The sequence below is a fragment of the Hypomesus nipponensis genome, chromosome 22, assembly GCF_054491055.1.
Source record: "Hypomesus nipponensis isolate SF chromosome 22, ASM5449105v1, whole genome shotgun sequence".
NCBI lineage: Eukaryota > Metazoa > Chordata > Actinopteri > Osmeriformes > Osmeridae > Hypomesus > Hypomesus nipponensis.
Genome location: NC_140382.1, coordinates 13063990 through 13084631, shown reverse-complemented (window position 1 = coordinate 13084631; position 20642 = coordinate 13063990). Strand labels below are relative to the sequence as shown.

Here is a 20642-nt window from a genome sequence, read left to right as displayed (position 1 = left end):
TTAAAGGCATCGATCATTGTGATCAACTGAGGTCTGCTACTTCAACAGTCATATAGCTGCATAAACGCTGTACATTTACAGCATTGACATAAAACGATAAATGTTTGAGAAATCCATAAAACATTTTATATTCAAACGGACAAAGATTCAAACGGAGATTGGTCATGTCATTGGATGGCGCTCTGCCTCGCTCGCATCACCCCCCCGACGCCGTCCCTTCCCAGGTTCTACTTCCTGTCCAACGATGAGCTGCTGGAGATCCTGGCTCAGACGCGGAACCCCCAGGCCGTGCAGCCCCACCTCAGGAAGTGCTTTGACGCCATCTCCCGTCTAGAGTTCGCCCTGCTGCCCCCGCCCCCGCCGGGCGCCATGGGGGCGGGGCCCACCGACGGCGAGCACGAGAAGGTGTACAGCAACGAAATCCTGGCCATGGTGTCCCCGGAGGGAGAGAAGGTAGACTGCTGGTCTCTCTCTCTCTCTGGGATCTCTCTTGCTGGTCACTGCTCTGGTTCTTCCTGTAGTGTGGCATCTCTCTCTCTCTCTCTCTCTCTCTCTCTCTCTCTCTCTCTCTCTCTCTCTCTCTCTCTCTCTCTCTCTCTCTCTCTCTCTCTCTCTCTCTCTCTCTCTCTCTCTCTCTCTCTCTCTCTCTCTCTCTCTCTCTCTCTCTCTCTCTCTCTCTCTCTCTCTCTCTCTCTCTCTCTCTGTCTGCTGCTCCTGATGTTGCATCTCTCTCGGACTGTCTCACTCTCTGGAACCAACGCTCCCGTCACCCAGTGTGTTTTTGTGTGTGTGTGTGTGTATCTGCATGTGTGTGTGTGTGTGTGTGTGCAGGTGGGCCTGGCCAAAGGGCTGAAGGCGCGTGGGAACGTGGAGGACTGGCTGGGGAAGGTGGAGGAGGCCATGTTCTCCTCCCTGCGCCGCCTCAGCAAGGCCTCCATCGCTGACTACCAGAGCAGGACCAGGGAGGAGTGGGTGGTGGCCGGACACCCCTCACAGGTACACACACACATTGCTTCTGTGTCATTTGTCTTCTCCAAGCGATGCCATTGAGGACTCTCTGCCTCCTCACAGTGTGGTCGTGCTTATTCAGTACCACTGTGTGTTGAAGTTGCACTTCATCTTCCCGTCCACCAGGTGGTGCTGACCATCTCCCAGTTGATGTGGTGCCGTGACTTGGACGGCTGCCTGGAGGGAGACCACGACCACTTCCAGGCCCTGCAGGAGTTTGAGTTCACCAACTTTGATGTAAGTGTCACACCACCCTCTGTCTGAACTACTGCAGGCTTCTGCTTTTCTCCTCCCAATGCATGACGTCACCTGGGGGGGGGGGGGGGGTGTCGGACGTGTGTATTGTGAACAACGTTGTGTGACTCCTATTTTTGTGGGTATTTACTTATGTATTTATGCATGTTTGTTTGTGTGTGTGCTCCAGAGGCTGAACGCCCTGGCAGCCCTGGTGAGAGGCCAGCTCCCCCTCCTCCACAGGAACATCATCACGGCCCTCATCACCATCGACGTGCACGCCAGAGACATCGTCACCGACCTCGTGCAGCAGAAGGTAGGAAGGACCCAAACACTTCCACCCCCCACTGCCTTGTGGGTAGTGGAGTTTTAGGAGGGTCAGTTTGATCCGGTTGTCAAAATTCTACCTGTGTCTGTATCTGTGTGTGTAATGTGTGTGTGTGTAGGTGGACTCTGGCAACAACTTTGAGTGGCAGAGACAGCTTCGTTACTACTGGGACCTGGACCTGGACAACTGTGTCGCCCGCATGGCCCTCTCCATGTACATCTATGGATATGAGTACCTGGGGGCCTGTCCCCGCCTGGTCATCACCCCCCTCACGGTACCACACACACACACACACATCTACACAGGAGAGAATTTCTGTATCAAAACACACAGAAGGTTCAACAATCAAGAAGGGGCAACCACCACTGTAATTGAGTTAGGCCTATTACAATGGAAATGTGTGCGCGTGTGTGCCTCAAGACAGAGTTTTTCATTAGATTGATATTGCATGAGCTGAGCACTTGTTGTCAGTGGAGAAATCCCTGTCTGTATCTGGAGGCTTGTGCTTTCAGGACCTTGTATATATGTACATGAGTTAGTTACTCTCCCCATCACCAGTATTACACCTCTGAGGTACAAACTGGGTTCATAACTGCAGCCTGAAGGCATGTGCTTGTGTCTCACATTTAGATTGAAGTTGCTTTTGTGTATGCGATTGATCAAACATTGGTTGTGTTTATCCAGCCACCCATCCATCCATCCTGCCATCTTCCTTCCATTCCACCTAATCACTCCTAATCTCTCCATCCACCAATCCCTCCCTCCCTCCCTCCCTCCCTCCCTCCCTCCCTCCCTCCCTCCCTCCCTCCCTCCCTCCCTCCCTCCCTCCCTCCCTCCCTCCCTCCCTCCCTCCCTCCCTCCCTCCCTCCCTCCCTCCCTCCCTCCCTCCCTCCCTCCCTCCCTCCCTCCCTCCCTCCCTCCCTCCCTCCCTCCCTCCCTCCCTCCCTCCCTCCCTCCCTCCTGTGTGTTTGCAGGACCGCTGCTACCTGTGTCTGATGGGGGCCCTCCAGCTGGACCTGGGAGGGGCCCCCGCCGGGCCGGCAGGGACGGGGAAGACCGAGACCACTAAGGACCTGGCCAAGGCCCTGGCCATCCAGTGTGTGGTGTTCAACTGCTCTGACGGCCTGGACTACAAGGTCTCCTCTTCTCCTCCTCCTTTACACTCCTCCCTTTTCTTCACTTCTTTCTTCAATTGCGTTTCCCCGACTGAAGCACTAGATGGTGGTGTATCCACAGCAATCAGCCAACTCATCCTCTTCTGCTAAGCACGCCGTTGGACCACTGACAAACCAGACATTGGGATTATGATAATAATTCTGATAATGACCGCTTCTCACCCTGCTCGTTTTAGCTGTCAGTCGACTTTTGTTTCACCCAATCCCTGTACCCCCTTCCCAGATGATGGGGCGGTTCTTCAGTGGCCTGGCCCAATCGGGAGCCTGGTGCTGCTTCGACGAGTTCAACCGCATCGACATCGAGGTGCTGTCTGTCATCGCCCAGCAGCTCATTACCATCCGCAACGCCAAGATGGCCAAGGTACACAGGGCCACCCTCCCGCCTTGGAAATCCTGTGAAAAGCACTACGCATGAACATGACTTGGACTCAATAAGAGGGTTTTAAGGGACTTTTTGGGGGTTTAAACTTGTGTCTGTGTGTTTTGTGTGTCTGTGTGTTTGTGTGTCTGTGCCTCTGTGTCTCTGTGTGTGTGTGCCTCTCTGTGTGTGGTTGTGCCTCTGTGTGTGTGTGTCTGTGTGTCTGTGTGTCTCTGTGTGTGTCCCTCTCCAGCTGTCCAGGTTCATGTTTGAGGGCCGTGAGATCAAGCTGGTGATGACGTGCGCTGCCTTCATCACCATGAACCCAGGCTACGCAGGCCGCACAGAGCTGCCAGACAACCTCAAAGCCCTGTTCAGACCCATCGCCATGATGGTGCCCAACTACGCCCTCATCGCCGAGGTCAGAGAGAGTGTGTGTGTGTGTGTGCGCGCACGTGTGTTTAACCTTAATACCTAGCTTGGACTTATTCTGTGTTCCTCTGTGAAAGTGAGTGTGACATTGAGTAATTGTGTGCGTGTGTCTGTGTGTGTGTGTGTGTGTGTATGTGTGTGTGTGGGCCCGTTCCTCTCCAGGTGATCCTGTACTCTGAGGGCTTTGAGTCCAGTAAGACCCTGGCCAGGAAGATGACCCAGATGTACAAGCTGTGCTCGGAGCAGCTCTCCCAGCAGGACCACTATGACTTTGGCATGAGGGCCGTCAAGTCTGTCCTGGTCATGGCCGGGTGAGGCAGCCGGCCGGCTCCACTCACAAACTGGGAATATGCACTTTGTGGCATTTAGCGGATTTGAGGGGCCATAACATTCTTTGCCATCACCTGCGTAGCTCATACAGTCATAACAGAGCACACAGCAATCACAGGAACATTCTGAGTCACGCACACAACATGAGTAAAGCGAAGTTCAGGACGACAACTGAGTCAATCAAGTGACTAGGCCCGATTGTCTGGGAAGCATAATTACTCTTTAATGTATTTTCACTTTTGAGAAATGGAAAGTGCTGACGTCACAGTTAACTTGTTCAGGCTGAGCACCTCTGCTCTGTTTACTCCCAGCCCAGTCTGGTGAGGGTGTTAATGGGCCCAGAGGGGGTGGGGGCTGTTGCTGTAATGAGGACTAGACAGGGATGAATCTCTCCTCACGTATCCTGTTAGTTCCAAACCCACTATCTCCATCAGCAATACATATTAAAGGCAGAAATGCCCCCCCCAAAAATGAAAAAAGAGCATGCATGCATGCGTGCGTGTGAGTGCATAACGTCGTTTGGGAAGGTAACCCTTCCGAGTGATGCATGTGGTAATAAGTACAATCTCTCGAGGGTTCTCAGTAATGGGTGAGTGATTCATGGGAGATTCTCAGATACTTTGCCATGTCGTATGTTAACCAGGACAAGCGCATTAGTTATCACAGCTTGATTGTGTGTGTGTGTGTGTGTGTTCCCCCAGGTCTCTGAAGAGGGAGAACCCTCACCTAAGTGAGGACGTGGTTCTGATCCGGGCCCTGAGAGATGCTAACCTGCCCAAGTTCCTCACAGACGACACTGTTCTCTTCAGGTAATGTTCTGAGCCAGGATAGAGGAGGGCTGAGGACCTCATGCTGATGCTCCACCTGTTAGGAACCATCGAAACGTTCTGCTCTCATGGTACACCTAGTGACCACACTCTCACCATGCAGTGTGCATGTATGTGTCTTTGTGGTTTCAAATGTGTGTGTGTGTCTGTGTGTATGTGTACATGTGTGTGTTTATGTGATATACATTTATGATGTGTGTCTGTGTGTGCGTATGGGTTTGTATGCCCTTGTCTTTGTGATTAATATTTATAACTTGTTTGTGTTCCCATGTCTTTGCGATGAATATTTATCCCGTGTGAGTGCATGGCCATGTCTCTGTGATTGATAACATGTGTGTGTCCTAGCGGGATCCTGTCTGACCTGTTCCCCGGGGTGTGTATCCCGGATCACGACTACGGGATCCTCCACTCCACCATCCTGGAGTGTCTCACGCTCCGCAACCTGCAGCCGCTCGACACCATGACCAACAAGGTCCCCAACCCACCCCCCCACCCCCCCCCCCCTAACTAGCTTGGACTTTTAGTCTTTTTTTTCATAACGATCCAGGCATACAGGCATGTCGAGCTCTCTCTCTCTCTCTCTCTCTCTCTCTCTCTCTCTCTCTCTCTCTCTCTCTCTCTCTCTCTCTCTCTCTCTCTCTCTCTCTCTCTCCCCCCCCCCCAGGTCATCCAGCTGTATGAGACCATGATCGTGCGCCACGGCGTGATGCTGGTGGGCCCCACGGGGGGGGGTAAGACCACGGTGTACACCGTGCTGGCAGACACCCTGGAGACCCTCCATGGCCTGGGCTACGGCACCAACAACCCCTTCTACCTGCCTGTCAAGACCTACATCCTCAACCCCAAGTCTGTCACTATGGGGGAGCTGTACGGAGAGGTACCCTGCTGCTCCACCCGGTGACCCCCTCACCCCACCACCCTAAAGCTGACGTGTGAACCAACCACACAACTACATTTGAACTCCTCATTTAAAACTCCCAATCCCTACATTGTAACCCCTGACTCCTTAAATCTAATCCCCAAATCCCTCACCAAGTCACAGACCCAGGAGGCCTGACCCTTGACCTCCCCCCCCTCCAGGTGAACGTCCTGACCCTGGAGTGGCGGGACGGCCTGATGGCCCTGAGCGTGCGCGCGGCGGTCAACGACACCAGCGATGACCACAAGTGGATCGTCAGCGACGGGCCGGTGGACGCCCTGTGGATCGAGAACATGAACACGGTCCTGGACGACAACAAGATGCTGTGTCTGGCCAACAGCGAGAGGATCAAGCTGACGCCCTCCATACACATGGTGTTTGAGGTCTGCCTCTCTCTGTGTCTGTGTGTGTGTGTGTCTGAGGGGGGGCTGTTCAACAGAGGGGTGGGAACATGTATTTTATTTGTGCATCTGTGCATTTGTGTATTTGTGTATGTTTTTCTGTGTGCGTGTGTGTGTTTGTGTGTATATGTTTTTGCTCATGTGTGTGTATGTGTCCACGTTTGTTCAAATGTGTGTGTGTGTGTGTGTCTCAGGTCCAGGACCTTGCGGTGGCATCCCCAGCCACAGTGAGTCGATGTGGGATGGTCTACATCGACTCTGAGGAGCTCAAGTGGACCCCCTACGTCAAGACATGGATCACTAGACTAGGCAAAAAGGTACCAAAACACCCAGACAACAAGACACCACCACCAAACAGCGTTATTATTCTGCTGTTTTTTGTCTTTTTATATTGATGTTTTATTGTGTTTTGTTGTGGTGTTCCTTTTTAAAAAGGAACACATCCTTCCTCTGACCACTGTCAGCGTTTCTGTTTGGTGACAAATGAGGCTTCAAAGGTGTCTCTGTACAGCCCCCCTCCTAAGAGGTACACAGGTCCATGCCCTGAGCAGCGGCCTTTGAACTCTCTCCTTCTGTTTTGCAGGACACGCATGTTTTCAAAGGTTTTCAGGGGCTGACCTATGAATTTGAGCTGACAAAGTGCTGTGGGGTGTCTGTTAGTGTGCTTCCTGTCTGGTGGTGAAAGTGATGAGACTGGAGTTTGCGCACAGCCCTTCAATTCAACACACGTGGAAGCAAAGTGTTGGAAATGATCTCTGTCTCTCTATCCGTCTTACTCTTTGTCTCCCTACATGTCTCTCTTTTGCCATCTATTTCTCTCACTCTTTCTTTTTGTCTTTCTTTTTTCTTCCTTTCTCTTGTGTCTCCCACCCCCTCCCCCAGTTCCCAGAGAGGGTGCGTAGCTACCTGCTGGAGCTGTTTGACCAGTACGTGGAGCGCGGCCTGCAGTTTGTCCAGCGGCGCTGCGTCCAGGCCATGGGCCAAGTGGACATCAGCAAGGTCACCTCCCTCTGCTGCCTGCTGGAGGCTCTGCTGCTCGGCAGCGGGGGCCCCGACCTCGGCATGGTGCGGCCACACACACACACAAGTACACACACACACAAGTACACACACACACACACACGTACACACACACGGTGGATGGGAGAATGTATGCTGTACGCTGATTCCACATGCACTGTCATAGCCGAACACATCCTTCCAGATCTTGGAAACCAACTCTCCTCTGTATGTCTGCGTGTGTGTGGATGTGTGTGTGTGGATGTGTGTGTGTGTCAGGATGCCAAGAACCTCAACAGCGTGGTGTGCCAGACCTTTGTGTTCTGCTACCTGTGGTCTGTGGGGGGCAACGTGACGGATGACTACTGGGACGCCTTTGACAGCTTCGTTCGCCAACAGTTTGAGGACAACAGTGATGCCAAGGTAGGGCCTTCCTCCCCATCATCTCTAACACGTGCACCAACGGCCTTCAAACCTCTTTCCCCAACATGGAAAGCTATGAGTATGGCGCTGACATTAGCATGCTAGCTAGATGTGAGGACCACAAGGTCAGATGTTGGAGCCAGCCAGTCTACTGATACCAGAAGAACATATATTGAGGGAACATTTTTGGAGCACTAAATATGTATTTGGAAAACATGAAATGGAAAAATATTGAGCTCATGTATGTAAAGAAAAACATCTTTACAAAGAAGATGTTTGTGCCTCCCCTGGTCCATGAGGTGGATGGGGATTTAGCATAAACATGAGCTCAGCTCTGTATCTCTGTCTATCTCTCTCCCTCTCTCTATCTCTCTCCCTCTCTCTATCTTTGTCTCTCTCTCTCTCTCTTGCTCTCTCTTTCTCTTGCTCTCGCGCTCTGTCGCATACTCTCTTTTTGTGGAAGCACACTGTGGAAGAAATTTAGATTTCCTGTGTGCTTACATGAGAACATACTCACAACACTCTCTCTCTTTGTCTTTCTAACTCTTGGTCTCTACTGATCTCTCTCCCTTCGTGTCTGTCTCTCTGTCCCTCTCTCTATTGGCTCGGTTTCCCCACCCTTCTTTTCCAGGAATGGAGAGAACATGGTAATTTAAAGGAAGAGGTGATGAGTAAACTGGAGAAGGAGAGGAATGTGTGTTTGTGCAGTTTGTTTACTGTGAGATGGAGCGAGAGCCAGCCAGGGTGTAAATAATATGCATGTAAAAACCAAGCTTGTGTGTGTGTGTGTGCTCACGTATGTGTTTTGCATGGGTGTACGCGTGCGCTTGCTCGCTCGCCTGTGTTTGTGTGTGACTGTCTCTGCACGTGTGTGTGTGTGTGACTGTCTCTGCACGTGTGTGTGTGTGTGTGTGTGTAGCTGCCCAGCTCGGGGGACCTGTGGAGCGTGTACATGGACTTCTCCACCAAGCGCCTGGAGCCGTGGGAGAGGGTCATCCCTGCCTTCCGCTACGACCGCGAGCTGCCCTTCTTCGAGATGCTGGTGCCCACCACCGACACGGTGCGCTACGGCTACCTGATGGAGAAGCTGCTCTCCGTCAGACACTCGGTGCTCTTCACCGGGATCACCGGCGTGGGCAAGGTGTGGACACACACACACGCACAAGCACACAGGGACATGCACACACACAGAAACACCCACATATAAACACATGCACATACAAGTAGCTAACGATGACTGATACTCAAGTTCAGGGGAATTTTGACCTTGTCCTCGACTCATGGACGTGTCTTTCTGTGTATTTGTGTGCGTGTGCTTGTGTGTGTGTGTGTGTCTACATGCGAGTCCGGGTGTATACATGCGTGTGTGTGTGTGCGCTCCAGTCGGTGGTGGCGCGTGGCCTGCTCAACAGCATTCAGGAGAGGGAGGGCTATGTCCCCGTCTACATCAACTTCTCTGCCCAGACATCCTCAGCACGCACACAGGAGATCATCGAGTCCAAACTGGAGAAGAAGAGAAAGAACATCCTGGGTAGGAGGGAGGGAGGAGAGACGGGGAGGGGGAGAGGGGGGAGGGGGAGAGGGACAAGGAGTGGAATGGAGACGGGGGGAGAGAGAGGGAGAAGGAGTGAGAAAGAGAGGTGGGGGGAGAGAGAGAGAGAGAGAGAGACATAGAGAGAGAGAGATAGAGAGAGAGAGAGAGAGAGAGAGAGAGAGAGAGAGAGAGAGAGAGAGAGAGAGAGAGAGAGAAAGTGGGAAGGCAGGCAGCGAAGATTGAGTCACACACACACACACACTTGACTAGTCTTGAGAGAGTGACAGAAACAGGAGAGAGGAGGGACAGGCGGTGCATACATGTCCTGTCGCTGTCACTTAAACTTCATGTCATTGGCCCCTCATTCGGCCTTCTTCCACCAATCCCTCTCTCCCTCCCCCTCTCTCGTTCCCTCGCTTCCAGGTGCCCCCGGTAACAAGAAGATAGTGATCTTTGTGGATGACCTGAACATGCCCAAGCTGGACACCTATGGCTCCCAGCCCCCTATAGAGCTGCTGAGGCAGTTCCAGGACTTCCAGGGCTTCTACGACCGGGAGAAGTTCTTCTGGAAGGAGATCCAGGTGCAGACACACACACACACATACATGTGTGTGAACGTCCATTAAGACACGTGAACACACGAGCACGTGGGGGGGGGGAAGTCCACACAAACATCTGTGACCACACACACACACTTTGAAACGCAAATATTTGGCAATGTGTGTGTTTCCCTCTATTTACCATGTCCGCCACAGATCTCATATTCATTTGTCGTCTGGGATCAAATCTCGCCAACACACACTCTCTCATCACAGACACACGTGTGGTGAATGTAGACAGCGTACAGGGTGAATCATTTAGGATACATGGGAGAGAAGCTGGGTTCTTCTGTTTGAAGCGGGCGTGGGTCGGCTGTGAGGCTGTGCTCCGGAGCAGCAAGGTTGCTGAGTCGCTAGTTCTGGCGCACTCCCAAGTAAACAGGAAATGAGATTAAACAACACATTCGACCAACCAAAGAGGGAAAACCAGGTCGTTTACACACACACACATGACACATGTACACAATATGTGGAGAGCAGTTAAACACCCTCTTGAGGAAAAAGAAACATACAAACAGCCACACACACACAGACACGGTATAGAGGACATGAAAACACAGTAACACACACACACACACAGACTTTAGAGATCATGAATGCAACGCTTGTTGCTGCAGCAAGAATCTGGAGGTTAATACTCAAATGAAGTATCGATTGAACCTCAAATCAATGCTCCAGATGGATGTGAAAATAGGGTTGAGAATGTTGAATGTTAACACTCATCTCAGTCTTATCCTTCCTGCTTTCCTCTGCCTCTCTCTGTCTCTCTTTCCTCTGCCTCTCTGTCTCTCTTTCCTCTGCCTCTCTCTGTCTCTCTTTCCTCTGCCTCTCTGTCTCTCTTTCCTCTGCCTCTCTCTGTCTCTCTTTCCTCTGCCTCTCTATTTTCCTCTGCCTCTTTTTCCCTCTCCCTCCCTATTTTTCTTGGTCTGTCTTTGTCTTTGACTTCACTTCTTTCTCTCTCTGTCTCTCTAACCCCTTCACTCTCTCTATGTTTGCCTCTCTCTCTCTCCCCCGTTTTTCCTCGTCTCTCTCTCTCTCTCTCTCCCCCCTCCCCCTCTCTCCGCTCCAGGACATGACCATCGCGGCGGCGTGCGCCCCTCCTGGGGGCGGGCGTAACCCCGTGTCCCCTCGCTTCATCCGTCACTTCAGCATGCTGTGTCTGCCCACGCCCTCAGAACACTCCCTCAAACAGATCTTCAAGGTGTGGGCTTCCCTTTTGAACTTTGACCCTGGATCAGAATCCACCTTAAGCACATACTGTGACGCGGGCTTGGAGTCAAGGGGGGCTGAAGTGTGTTGTACGAGATTTGACATGAGAGCCTAAACATATTTCGCCCAAAGCCTCACTTTTCCTGTTACACCTTTGAGTTTCGTTTTCATTCCAAACTTTGGGTCATCATTTCACTCGTGTTCTTTTGGCACAACAGTGGATCTCTGAGAGCCCTCATTTGATATTACTCACATTTTCACATGTGGCACTTACGCACCTTTTGGCTCTAAATCCTCAATATTAAACGATTCAGTATTCAATCAAATATACGTTTACAGAGTCAGGCCCAGAATATTCCATCAATGGGTTTATGACGTTTTTTAAATCCTATTTGATGATAGCAAGTTGTCTTGGTGATTTGCTGAATCACTCATCTGTTCCCCAAATGAAAGTACTTCACTGGAACACCTGCTGGCCTTGATACTGTGTACACACTTGCTTGGCTGAATTGTCTGTACACACACACACACACTGCACATACCCATTACTCATTCTTTCTCTCCGTGTGTCATCTCCTTTCTGTCTCTATCCCTCTTTCTCCCCGTCTCTTGCTCTCTGTTTCTCCATCTTTCTCTCTCCCTCTCTTTTTCTCCCTCTCCCTGTCTTCCTCCCCCTCTCTCTCCCCCTCTCTCTCTGCTCTCTCTCTCACGGTCTCCCGTCCGTCCGTCGGTCCTCCAGGCGATCCTGGGAGGTTTCCTCAGTGACTTCACCCAGGCTGTGAGGAGCTGTGCGGCCAGCATCGTGGACGCTGCCGTGGAGATCTACCAGCGCATGAGCGTGGACCTGCTGCCCACGCCCGCCAAGTCCCACTACGTCTTCAACCTCCGAGACCTGTCCAAGTGTGTCCAGGGTACGACACACACACACACTCACTCACTAGCACCAGCAGGCCTAGAGACAGGGAACCATCAGAACCGTCTGGCCTGAGCTAAACTGACTGCTTAAAAAACTTCTACACACACACACAACTCCAACAACAGTACATTCATAGCCCTCTCAGAGCATAGCTTTTTAACAGAAAGATACACAATTCCAAACCAGCATCCTCTCTCTCCATCCCTCTGTTTATCATGCCATCTGTATATAAAATTTGATTTGAATAATTGACTTAACAAGATGAAACAGGACATGACAGGACAGGACTACATTGCTTTTGCCTCTTATTGTGTTCGATCTGCTAGGGATGGGTTTAGCTCAATGGTAGAGCATCTGACTGCAGATCCAGAGGTCATAGGTTCAAATCCTCCTCTGGACGTTTGGTAAAAGCATTTGCTAAATTAAATTATTAATTTATATCATCTACCCCCCCCCCCCCCCCTCCTCCTCCAGGTATGCTTCAGTGTGAGTCAGGGACGGTGCGTGACCAGAACCAGGTGTTCAGGCTCTTCTGTCACGAGTGCCAGCGTGTCTTCCATGACCGCCTCATCAACAATGAGGACAAAACCTACTTCCACACCATGGTGTCTGAGATGGCCAGTAAGAACACACTCAGAGCTTGACCTCTGGTCAGAGTCTCTTCTCTGGTTTGGGTGGGATTTCTCTCAAACTTGTGTCATATGCTTTTCTTTCAGCCAAATACTTTGGCTTCAACTTGGAACCCTCGTACTTTGTGACCAAGCCGATCATTTTTGGAGATTTCATCAAGGTAACGGTTGAATTCAATCACATGAAGTGACAGCTTGCTCATCCCCGATGGTTCAGTCTCCCACCACTCTGCTTTCATTGATCTGTCTATTCCCGTCCATATTCAGCCAGCTCATCTTCTTTTTTTGCTTGTTATCCCTCCCTCCTCCTCTCGTCCTCTCCACCTTCCTTCCCCCTCCCCCATCTCTCCATCCTCCCTCCCGTTAATGAACTCTCTCCCTCCGTGACTCCAACCCCCCCTCCAGGTGGGGGCTGAGAAGGCTGACCGGCTGTATGAGGACCTAACAGAGCCAGACAAGATCCGCGGCGTGCTGCAGGACTACCTGGACGACTACAACCTGACCTTCTCCAAGGACACCAAGCTGGTGTTCTTCCAGGACGCCGTGGAACACGTATCCAGGTACCAGAGCTGGGAAGAAAAAAAAATACCCCTCAGACAAGCAACTATCTCCCTTTCTTTGTTGAACCCCTCGGAAGGACATGAACCAGCACTTACTTCCTGTGGCCACTGTCCTCACAACTTCCTCCCCCTTACCTCACTGGCCGCTGGCCGCTGACCCCGTCCCCCCTCACCTACCCCCTGGCAGGATAGCGCGGATGATCCGCCAGGAGCGCGGCAACGCCCTGCTGGTGGGCGTGGGCGGCACGGGGAAGCAGTCCCTGACGCGGCTGGCGGCGCACATGTGCGGCTACCGCTGCTTCCAGATTGAGCTGAGCCGCGGCTACAGCTACGACAGCTTCCACGACGACCTCCGCAAGCTCTACAAGATGGCTGGCGTGGAGGGCAAGGACATGGTGTTCCTCTTCACCGACACACAGGTGTGTGTGCGCGGGGATGTGTGTGTGTGTGTGTGTGTGTGTGTAATGCCCATGAAATCCTGGGATGAGAAGAACACCGTGTCAAATATGCACGTCCAGCTGGATCTTGTGTGTGTACGTGTGTGTTTCAGATCGTGGTAGAGGGCTTTCTGGAGGACGTAAACAACATCTTGAACTCGGGCGAGGTTCCCAACCTGTTTGAGAAGGATGAGCTGGAGTATGTTCTGGCTGCTACGCGACCCAAAGCCAAGGAGGCTGGAATTAACGAGGGCAACAGGGATGAGGTACACTCACACACTACTGACACAGATACACAGAGACACACAAATACACAGCATGTTATACATGCGAACCCTCCTTACGTCCAGTAAAAGTCTCACCAACACGATTTACACCCACGTCAAACGTGTGTGTGTGTGTGTGTGTGTGTGTGTGTGGTCCAGGTGTTCCAGTTCTTCATCTCCCGGGTGCGTGAGAAGCTGCACATCGTGCTCTGCATGAGCCCTGTGGGCGACGCCTTCAGATCCCGCTGTCGGATGTTCCCCTCCCTGGTCAACTGCTGTACCATCGACTGGTTTGTCCAGGTCTGTGTGTGTGTGTGTGTGTGTGTGTACCTCTGTCCCTGTCTGTTTACATCAGTCTCTAACGGTGTGAAGACTGGGTAGAGTGTGGAATTATTCATCAATCACAGTTATCGGAGTATGTGTGTTTGTGTGTGTGTTTGGGAGAGAGATAGCTCTCAGTCTATTTGCAGTGTCCCCTCCCTTTCATTCTATTCTATGTTCAGATATGAACGACGTCACCAACCTTCTCACACTTAAAAAAAAAAAAGAATTGAACAATAAAGTTGTCTCTCCCTTGTCTCCCTACCTGCAACCCTCTCCCTCAATTCCTCCTCTCATCTCCTCCCCCCCTCCTCTCTCCTCCCCCCCCCCAGTGGCCCCGCGAGGCTCTCCTCTCCGTCTCCCAGACCTTCTTCAGGAACGTGGAGTTCGGCAGCGAGGCCATGAAGCAGAGCTTCTCGGAGATGTGCGTGGAGATCCACGTGAGCGTCACCGACATGGCCGAGCGCTTCTACTCAGAGCTGCGGCGCCGCTACTACACCACGCCCACCTCCTACCTGGAGCTCATCAACCTGTACCTCACCATGCTGGGGGAGAAGAGGCTGCAGCTCGTGGCTGTAAGGGGCTCAACATACACTGATCTGGGATCAATATGACTAATTAATCTATAGCTGGTGGCTGGGAGAGATCAATAGACACTGATTGGTGTGTGTGTAATTTGGGTCTATGTGTGTGTCTGTGTGTGTGTGTGTGTGTGTAGGCCCGTGACAGAGTCAAGAACGGCCTGACCAAGCTGCTGGAGACCAACGTGCTGGTGGACAAGATGAAGGTGGACCTGTCTGCCCTGGAGCCCGTCCTCAAGCAGAAGTCCATCGACGTCAACGCCCTCATGGAGAAGCTGGCCGTCGACCAGGAGAGCGCTGACACGGTGTGTGTGTGTGTGACTGTGTGTGTGTGTGTTCACGTATGGCTTGTCAGCCGCTCATACGATTAGGGAATGGGATTCAACTAGTGTACTATCTGTGTGTGTGTGTGTGTGTGTGTGTGTTGACCGGCGTTCTCAGGTGCGTAAAGTGGTGAAGGAGGACGAGGCCCTGGCCAAGGTGAAGGCCGAGGACACCCAGGCCATCGCTGACGACGCCCAGCGGGACCTGGACGAGGCTCTGCCGGCGCTGGACGGAGCCAACAAGGCCCTGGACGCCCTGGACAAGGCCGACATCTCAGAGATCAGGGTCTTCACCAAGCCCCCCGACATGGTCATGACTGTCATGGAGGCCATCTGCATCCTGCTCGGCAGCAAGTCAGTTTCCCCTCTGCCCAGCAACTGTTTCAAGTCGCGCGATAGGTCGTAAAAAAATGTCCAATTGTCAGTGAAGCTCAAAGTGATTTTGAAGGCCTTTTTTACGACATGATGAAAACAGCTGTAATGGAAATGTCACTCTGCCCATCACCAGTGTTCAAAATGAATTCCACACAAATCAAGGCTATTTCCTGCTCTTTCAGGACTATCATCTAGCATATCAATGCTTATATATAGGATGTTTACAGTCCTGGACTGTGGGTGGTCTTTGGCTGTGTGGGATGATCATCCTGTGTGTCAGACAGCTGTATGTCTCCTGTTATCCTTCATGGACAGTAATCCCATGTGTTGTCTGTCACGATGTATGTCACAGTACACACAAGGACAGAGATGACCCCAGGGTGTGTGTGTGTGTGTGTGTGAGTGTGGGATTTACACATACTGTCAGCATACTGCAAATGTGCTTGGCTCGGTTGTAGCTGGGATCTGATGTCAGGCTGTCACATGTGATGTCCTCCGAGGGGATTGGTGCTTAGATAGATGGCTCCCCAGTACGGCATGATCTCATTGGCCCATCTGATCTGACCCTTGGTGAATGTGTGTTGAAAGGGACACACAGTCATCGTTTTTGTGTTTGTGCTGATGCCACCTTTGAAGGGTCATCTATGGCAATATACAGTCCATGTATACACATACACACACACACACACACGTCACTTCTGTCATGCCCCCCCCTTCCCAGGCCAGACTGGCCCAGTGCCAAGCAGGTTCTGGGCGATTCCTACTTCCTCAAGCGTCTGATGGACTATGACAAGGACAACATCAAGCCACAGATCCTGCAGAAGCTGCATAAATACATCAACAATCCAGACTTTGTCCCAGAAAAGGTCTGTGCTGACGACACACGCTCACGCTGGAATCCTTAAAGCTAGCTAAGCTCAAACTTTGGAATGTCTCTCTCATTCGCTCACTCACTCGCTCACTCACACACACAAGCACACTCTAACGGGGCTGTTTATTGTTCCTGACACCAGGTGGAGAAGGTATCCAAGGCCTGCAAGTCTATGTGTATGTGGGTCCGGGCAATGAACCTTTACTCAAGGGTCCTGAAGGAGGTTGGACCCAAGAGAGAGAAGCTGGCCGGAGCACAGGTCAGCTATCCCCCCCCCCCCCACACACACACACACACATCCATGTCTCTGGTCTATCCTACTGTAACTTCTGTGTCTGTGCTGAATAGGCAGAACTGGACGCCACCATGTCCACTCTCAGGGCGAAGCAGGCGCAGCTGCAGGAGGTGCAGAACCAGATCAAGATCCTCCAGGACCAGTTTGAAAGCAGCGTGGCAGAGAAGGAGGGCCTGGGTGAGGATGCAGGGCCTGGGGATCAGGGGGGACCAGTGGGGACTAGTGGGTGGGAGGCAGGGTCTAGGGTGGGACCAACTCTCTTCCCCCCGTTTGTCTCCGTAGCTAAGACCATGGCGCTGACGGAGGCTCGCCTGGGGAGGGCGGGGAAGCTGACGGCTGCCCTGGGCGACGAGCAGGTGCGCTGGCAGGAGAGCATCACCCTGTTCGAGCAGGAGATCCACAACGTGGTGGGCAACGTGTTCATCGCTGCTGCCTGCGTGGCCTACTCCGGGGCCTTCACCTGGCACTACCGCCAGCTGGTACGCATTAAAGGATGTATGAATTGTTATAGTTAAGATTTCATATCGGATGGAGGTTTGTCTTGTGAATAAAAGCCAAGAAAGTACAACATCTACCTACCAGGTGCTAGACCAAGCGCACCTCAAGTACGCTTGATCTAGGGAAAATGTAGTAGATGTTATCTGTGAGGTGGACGCTTGATTTCGCTACCCAGTGGTGCCTGCCTGTCCCCATGCATGGCAGGTTCCAGGCTGGCACTCCCACCCACCTGACCCTGACTTACCCAGACAGAGCTAGACCTGGCCCTAGACAGCACACCTACACTGGCACGCCAAACACACCTCTCCCCTCTGGAGGCCGTCTCAGATCCATAGAGATGATGTATGACCGTCAGTGCTGCCACAGCTGCCTTAATGGCAGATGGATACACACTCAAATGGGTTTGGAAAGTCCATCCATCTCAAATGACCCGCTGGGCTCCGAAATTGGGGTTTGTGTGAATTCTGTCCACTGCTGTTAGAGTTCTGTGATTAGTGAATGTGAGTTTGTGTGTTGTGCGAATGCTGTCGAGATGTTATTGTAGCATCATATTTAAGAAATGTTGCATGGGATATCTGGGTTTTTTAGGGGTTATCGCACCTGTTGGCTGAGATGTGGTTACTTTGCAATGTGTCTAGTAAACACACACTGCTCCTTGTCACCAAAATACTGCATAACTTTGCACTTCAGAACCTCGAAACTTTGGATAAAAGCGTTTGATTCTTGCTAAATGAAAAAAATGACAGTGTGTGTGTGTGTACAACATGCATACTATGTGTGTGTGTTTGTGTGTTTGTGTGTGTGCAGCTGATTGAGCAGTGGATGGCGCGCTGCCTGGAGCTGGGCATCCCCATCAGCGCCAGCTTCAGCCTCATCAACATCCTGGGCGACGCCTACGAGATCCGCCAGTGGAACGCCGACGGGCTGCCCCGCGATACCGTCTCCACGGAGAACGGCATCATGGTGACCCGCGGCCGGCGCTGGCCCCTCATGATCGACCCGCAGGATCAGGTGACCCGCAAGGAGACCAGCGTCCGCAGCCCCCGTCCGCACTCTGTCCTGTTTCATTTGGATTCCGCAATTTCGTGTTCGTCCGATTGCTGGCTTTCTGATCGGTCTAGCCGTTAAGCTTCTTGCTATGGCTTCAATCGCATAGACACTTTGTTTATTGTTTCCCTTACCTGTGTAACCTGTGTTTTGTGCTGCCTACTGTCTGTGTCTGTAAGTCTTACTGTTCTAACTGGGACTATGGCTTTGACTCTGGCAGTCTGACTCAGCAGTGGATGAGTGCGTGTTCTCAGAGTGACTCTGACTTTCTGTGGTAGAACAGGACAGCTGGTTTTCTCCCAGACTGTTTTCTTCTTTTTGTTTTTTTTCCTTCCTTCAGCTTTGTGTTATTATCACACACACACAAGACACACTCTCTCTCTCACACACACACACACACACACACACGAATAAGCTGTCAGCCACCTACACTCAACACACACTAACACATCGCACCGGCATCTTTCACACACACACACACACACACACACACACACACACACATAGACGCACACAGACACACACACATAGACACACACACACACACACACACATAGACACACACACACACACACATAGACGCACACAGACACCAAGCCCCAGCCGAGGCTCCCGCTGTCAGGTCCCTCTCTGTGGCGTGGCGCTTTGCTCCGTCTGCTGACAAGTCCCATTATCCCTCCTGTCATCTCTGCCCTCCTCTCTTCCTCCCTCTCCTCCTCTCCGTCCCTCCTGTCTTCCGAGAGCCGCTGCCCCAGAGAGAGGTCTGTACCTGGAGTGGTTTCATCAGCGAGCAAACCCCTTCTCTGACGGAGATAGGGAGAGGCAGGGCTGGCTGGCAGGCAGGCAGGCAGGCAGGCTGGCAGGCTGGCAGGCAGGCAGGCAGGGCCAGGCAGCGCTAGGGAATGGGGTGGGGGTCTCTTTGCTGTCAACACACACAAACGTATAATGTATTCACACCCACCAACACACACACACATAGACAGACTCCAATACTTCAGTGATGGCAGAAGTTTTGCACTATAACAATGTCTTCTTCAGTTTGCACGAATGTAAATGACCTCGATGTGACCATTAATCACACTTATAATAGGTGCAGTAGTTAAACTGTCATTGACTGGCTGAATAGCAAAGGTGACTTCTTGGGTATCCAATAAAAATATGTCTCCTCCCTATAGGCCAATCGCTGGATCCGCTCCAAAGAGACCAAGAATGGACTGAAGGTGATCAAGCTGACGGACTCGGGCTTCCTGCGGACACTGGAGAACGCCATACGTATGGGCATGCCTGTGCTGCTGGAGGAGGTCAGCGTCTGACGCCATTTCGGGTCAAGAGTTAGTTGGAGCAATGAGCTGCTGACCGGCCATTTTGTGTCAAGAGTCACTGCCCTGCACATGGATCAGCCATTTGGGGGTCTTGAGTTCTTGCCCCCTCTGACCTCCATGTTGTGTCTCATTGGGGGGTGGTCAGCTGAAGGAGACAGTGGACCCGGCCCTGGAGCCCATCCTGCTGAAGCAGACGTTCGTGTCGGGGGGGCGCACCCTCATCCGCCTGGGAGACTCCGACATCGACTACGACAAGAAGTTCAGGTTCTACATGACCACCAAGATGGCCAACCCCCACTACCTTCCTGAGGTCAGTCACCTGACAACATGACAGGACGACCACAACACACTTTCAGAATTCCTATTATGAAGTGTTATGTGTTTGTATGAGTCATCATGGCCATTTCCAAACAAAAGGGCCGAGATACATATTGCTGTTTTCTTTTGACTCTGCATCATTTCTGTAGAGCCGTTCACAACACAAAAACCCTCCACTGTTTGCTTGGCATAATCATCCCCTGGTTCTTTTGTTTGTCCTCCAAAAGGGCCTAATTGAAAGGCAGTCTTTAAATAGGAAATGGATTAATCAGATAATCATAGTTTGTCGTGTGAAAAGGGCACCTGTTTGAGAACAGCAGAATATTACGCAGGAAACTCCCTTTCTGCTCTCCCTCCGAGCCACACACAAACACACCAACACACACACCCTCCATGCCATCTGTCATCAGCACTAGGTCAATTGAGTAGTGCAGTAAACTGGCATCGGCATCAGGATGATGGACGGGTGTGAAGCGATGCCCACATGCCACCGTGACAGCAGCGTCATGCCCCCTGGACCACCCCGCCTACAGGGGGCATCTGTGCCATGATAAACACCCAACCAGCCAGCTCTCAGGGGCCCCTGTGCCAGCTCCTGGTGCCAGTCCCAAGCCCCAAGCCGCAGTCAAACAGGAGGAATACGTGGAGACATCTCTGTCATGTCTCTTTACACTCAGGTTTCCTCCACAGACATGGACAGGAAGCATACATGCCTTTCGGGAAACGTGTGCTTGTTTGGAAATGTTGAAGGGACAGATGTCAAAGTAGAGGCCCTGGTTGGATAGGGTGCATTAGAAAGGAGGAAGAGCGAGGTTGGAGGTTAGATAAACCGATCCTGTTACCAGTCTGTGTTTTATTGTGGATTTTTGGTTTTCAGGTGTGCATCAAGGTGACCATCATCAACTTTACTGTGACCAAATCTGGGCTGGAAGACCAGATTCTCAGGTATGCAGTTTCAACATACTTGAAACCACAGTTGAAACCGTGGTTGTGCAATGTGGCAAAGTTGTAGTCTGATCTTGAGTGTGGTAGATGTCATCTCTTCATCTCTCAAGCTCAGTTTAAGGTTTTGTTGAAAAAAAGAGGGTTCAACTTGACCACTCTCCA

The 20642-nt window shown here is 51.8% G+C and overlaps 1 protein-coding gene across 1 annotated transcript in view; it reads left to right on the top strand.

Moving 5' to 3' along the window:
* dnah6 (dynein, axonemal, heavy chain 6) overlaps nucleotides 1–20642 on the top strand; it is a 40170-nt gene that overhangs the window by 8744 nt on the left and 10784 nt on the right. The window contains exons 26-63 of the mRNA XM_084686330.1: nucleotides 225–453; nucleotides 832–996; nucleotides 1135–1245; nucleotides 1433–1558; nucleotides 1689–1844; nucleotides 2545–2706; nucleotides 2969–3106; nucleotides 3357–3524; nucleotides 3698–3846; nucleotides 4567–4674; nucleotides 5038–5164; nucleotides 5357–5569; nucleotides 5773–5994; nucleotides 6207–6329; nucleotides 6895–7077; nucleotides 7291–7434; nucleotides 8354–8575; nucleotides 8818–8965; nucleotides 9392–9549; nucleotides 10637–10768; nucleotides 11516–11687; nucleotides 12167–12313; nucleotides 12409–12482; nucleotides 12727–12881; nucleotides 13069–13300; nucleotides 13432–13584; nucleotides 13744–13884; nucleotides 14238–14480; nucleotides 14624–14791; nucleotides 14928–15163; nucleotides 15906–16050; nucleotides 16198–16314; nucleotides 16404–16527; nucleotides 16633–16829; nucleotides 17656–17859; nucleotides 19071–19196; nucleotides 19363–19527; nucleotides 20413–20480. Coding sequence (XP_084542456.1) covers nucleotides 225–453; nucleotides 832–996; nucleotides 1135–1245; nucleotides 1433–1558; nucleotides 1689–1844; nucleotides 2545–2706; nucleotides 2969–3106; nucleotides 3357–3524; nucleotides 3698–3846; nucleotides 4567–4674; nucleotides 5038–5164; nucleotides 5357–5569; nucleotides 5773–5994; nucleotides 6207–6329; nucleotides 6895–7077; nucleotides 7291–7434; nucleotides 8354–8575; nucleotides 8818–8965; nucleotides 9392–9549; nucleotides 10637–10768; nucleotides 11516–11687; nucleotides 12167–12313; nucleotides 12409–12482; nucleotides 12727–12881; nucleotides 13069–13300; nucleotides 13432–13584; nucleotides 13744–13884; nucleotides 14238–14480; nucleotides 14624–14791; nucleotides 14928–15163; nucleotides 15906–16050; nucleotides 16198–16314; nucleotides 16404–16527; nucleotides 16633–16829; nucleotides 17656–17859; nucleotides 19071–19196; nucleotides 19363–19527; nucleotides 20413–20480 — 6051 coding nt within the window. The remainder of the gene's footprint in view (nucleotides 1–224; nucleotides 454–831; nucleotides 997–1134; nucleotides 1246–1432; nucleotides 1559–1688; nucleotides 1845–2544; nucleotides 2707–2968; nucleotides 3107–3356; nucleotides 3525–3697; nucleotides 3847–4566; nucleotides 4675–5037; nucleotides 5165–5356; nucleotides 5570–5772; nucleotides 5995–6206; nucleotides 6330–6894; nucleotides 7078–7290; nucleotides 7435–8353; nucleotides 8576–8817; nucleotides 8966–9391; nucleotides 9550–10636; nucleotides 10769–11515; nucleotides 11688–12166; nucleotides 12314–12408; nucleotides 12483–12726; nucleotides 12882–13068; nucleotides 13301–13431; nucleotides 13585–13743; nucleotides 13885–14237; nucleotides 14481–14623; nucleotides 14792–14927; nucleotides 15164–15905; nucleotides 16051–16197; nucleotides 16315–16403; nucleotides 16528–16632; nucleotides 16830–17655; nucleotides 17860–19070; nucleotides 19197–19362; nucleotides 19528–20412; nucleotides 20481–20642) is intronic.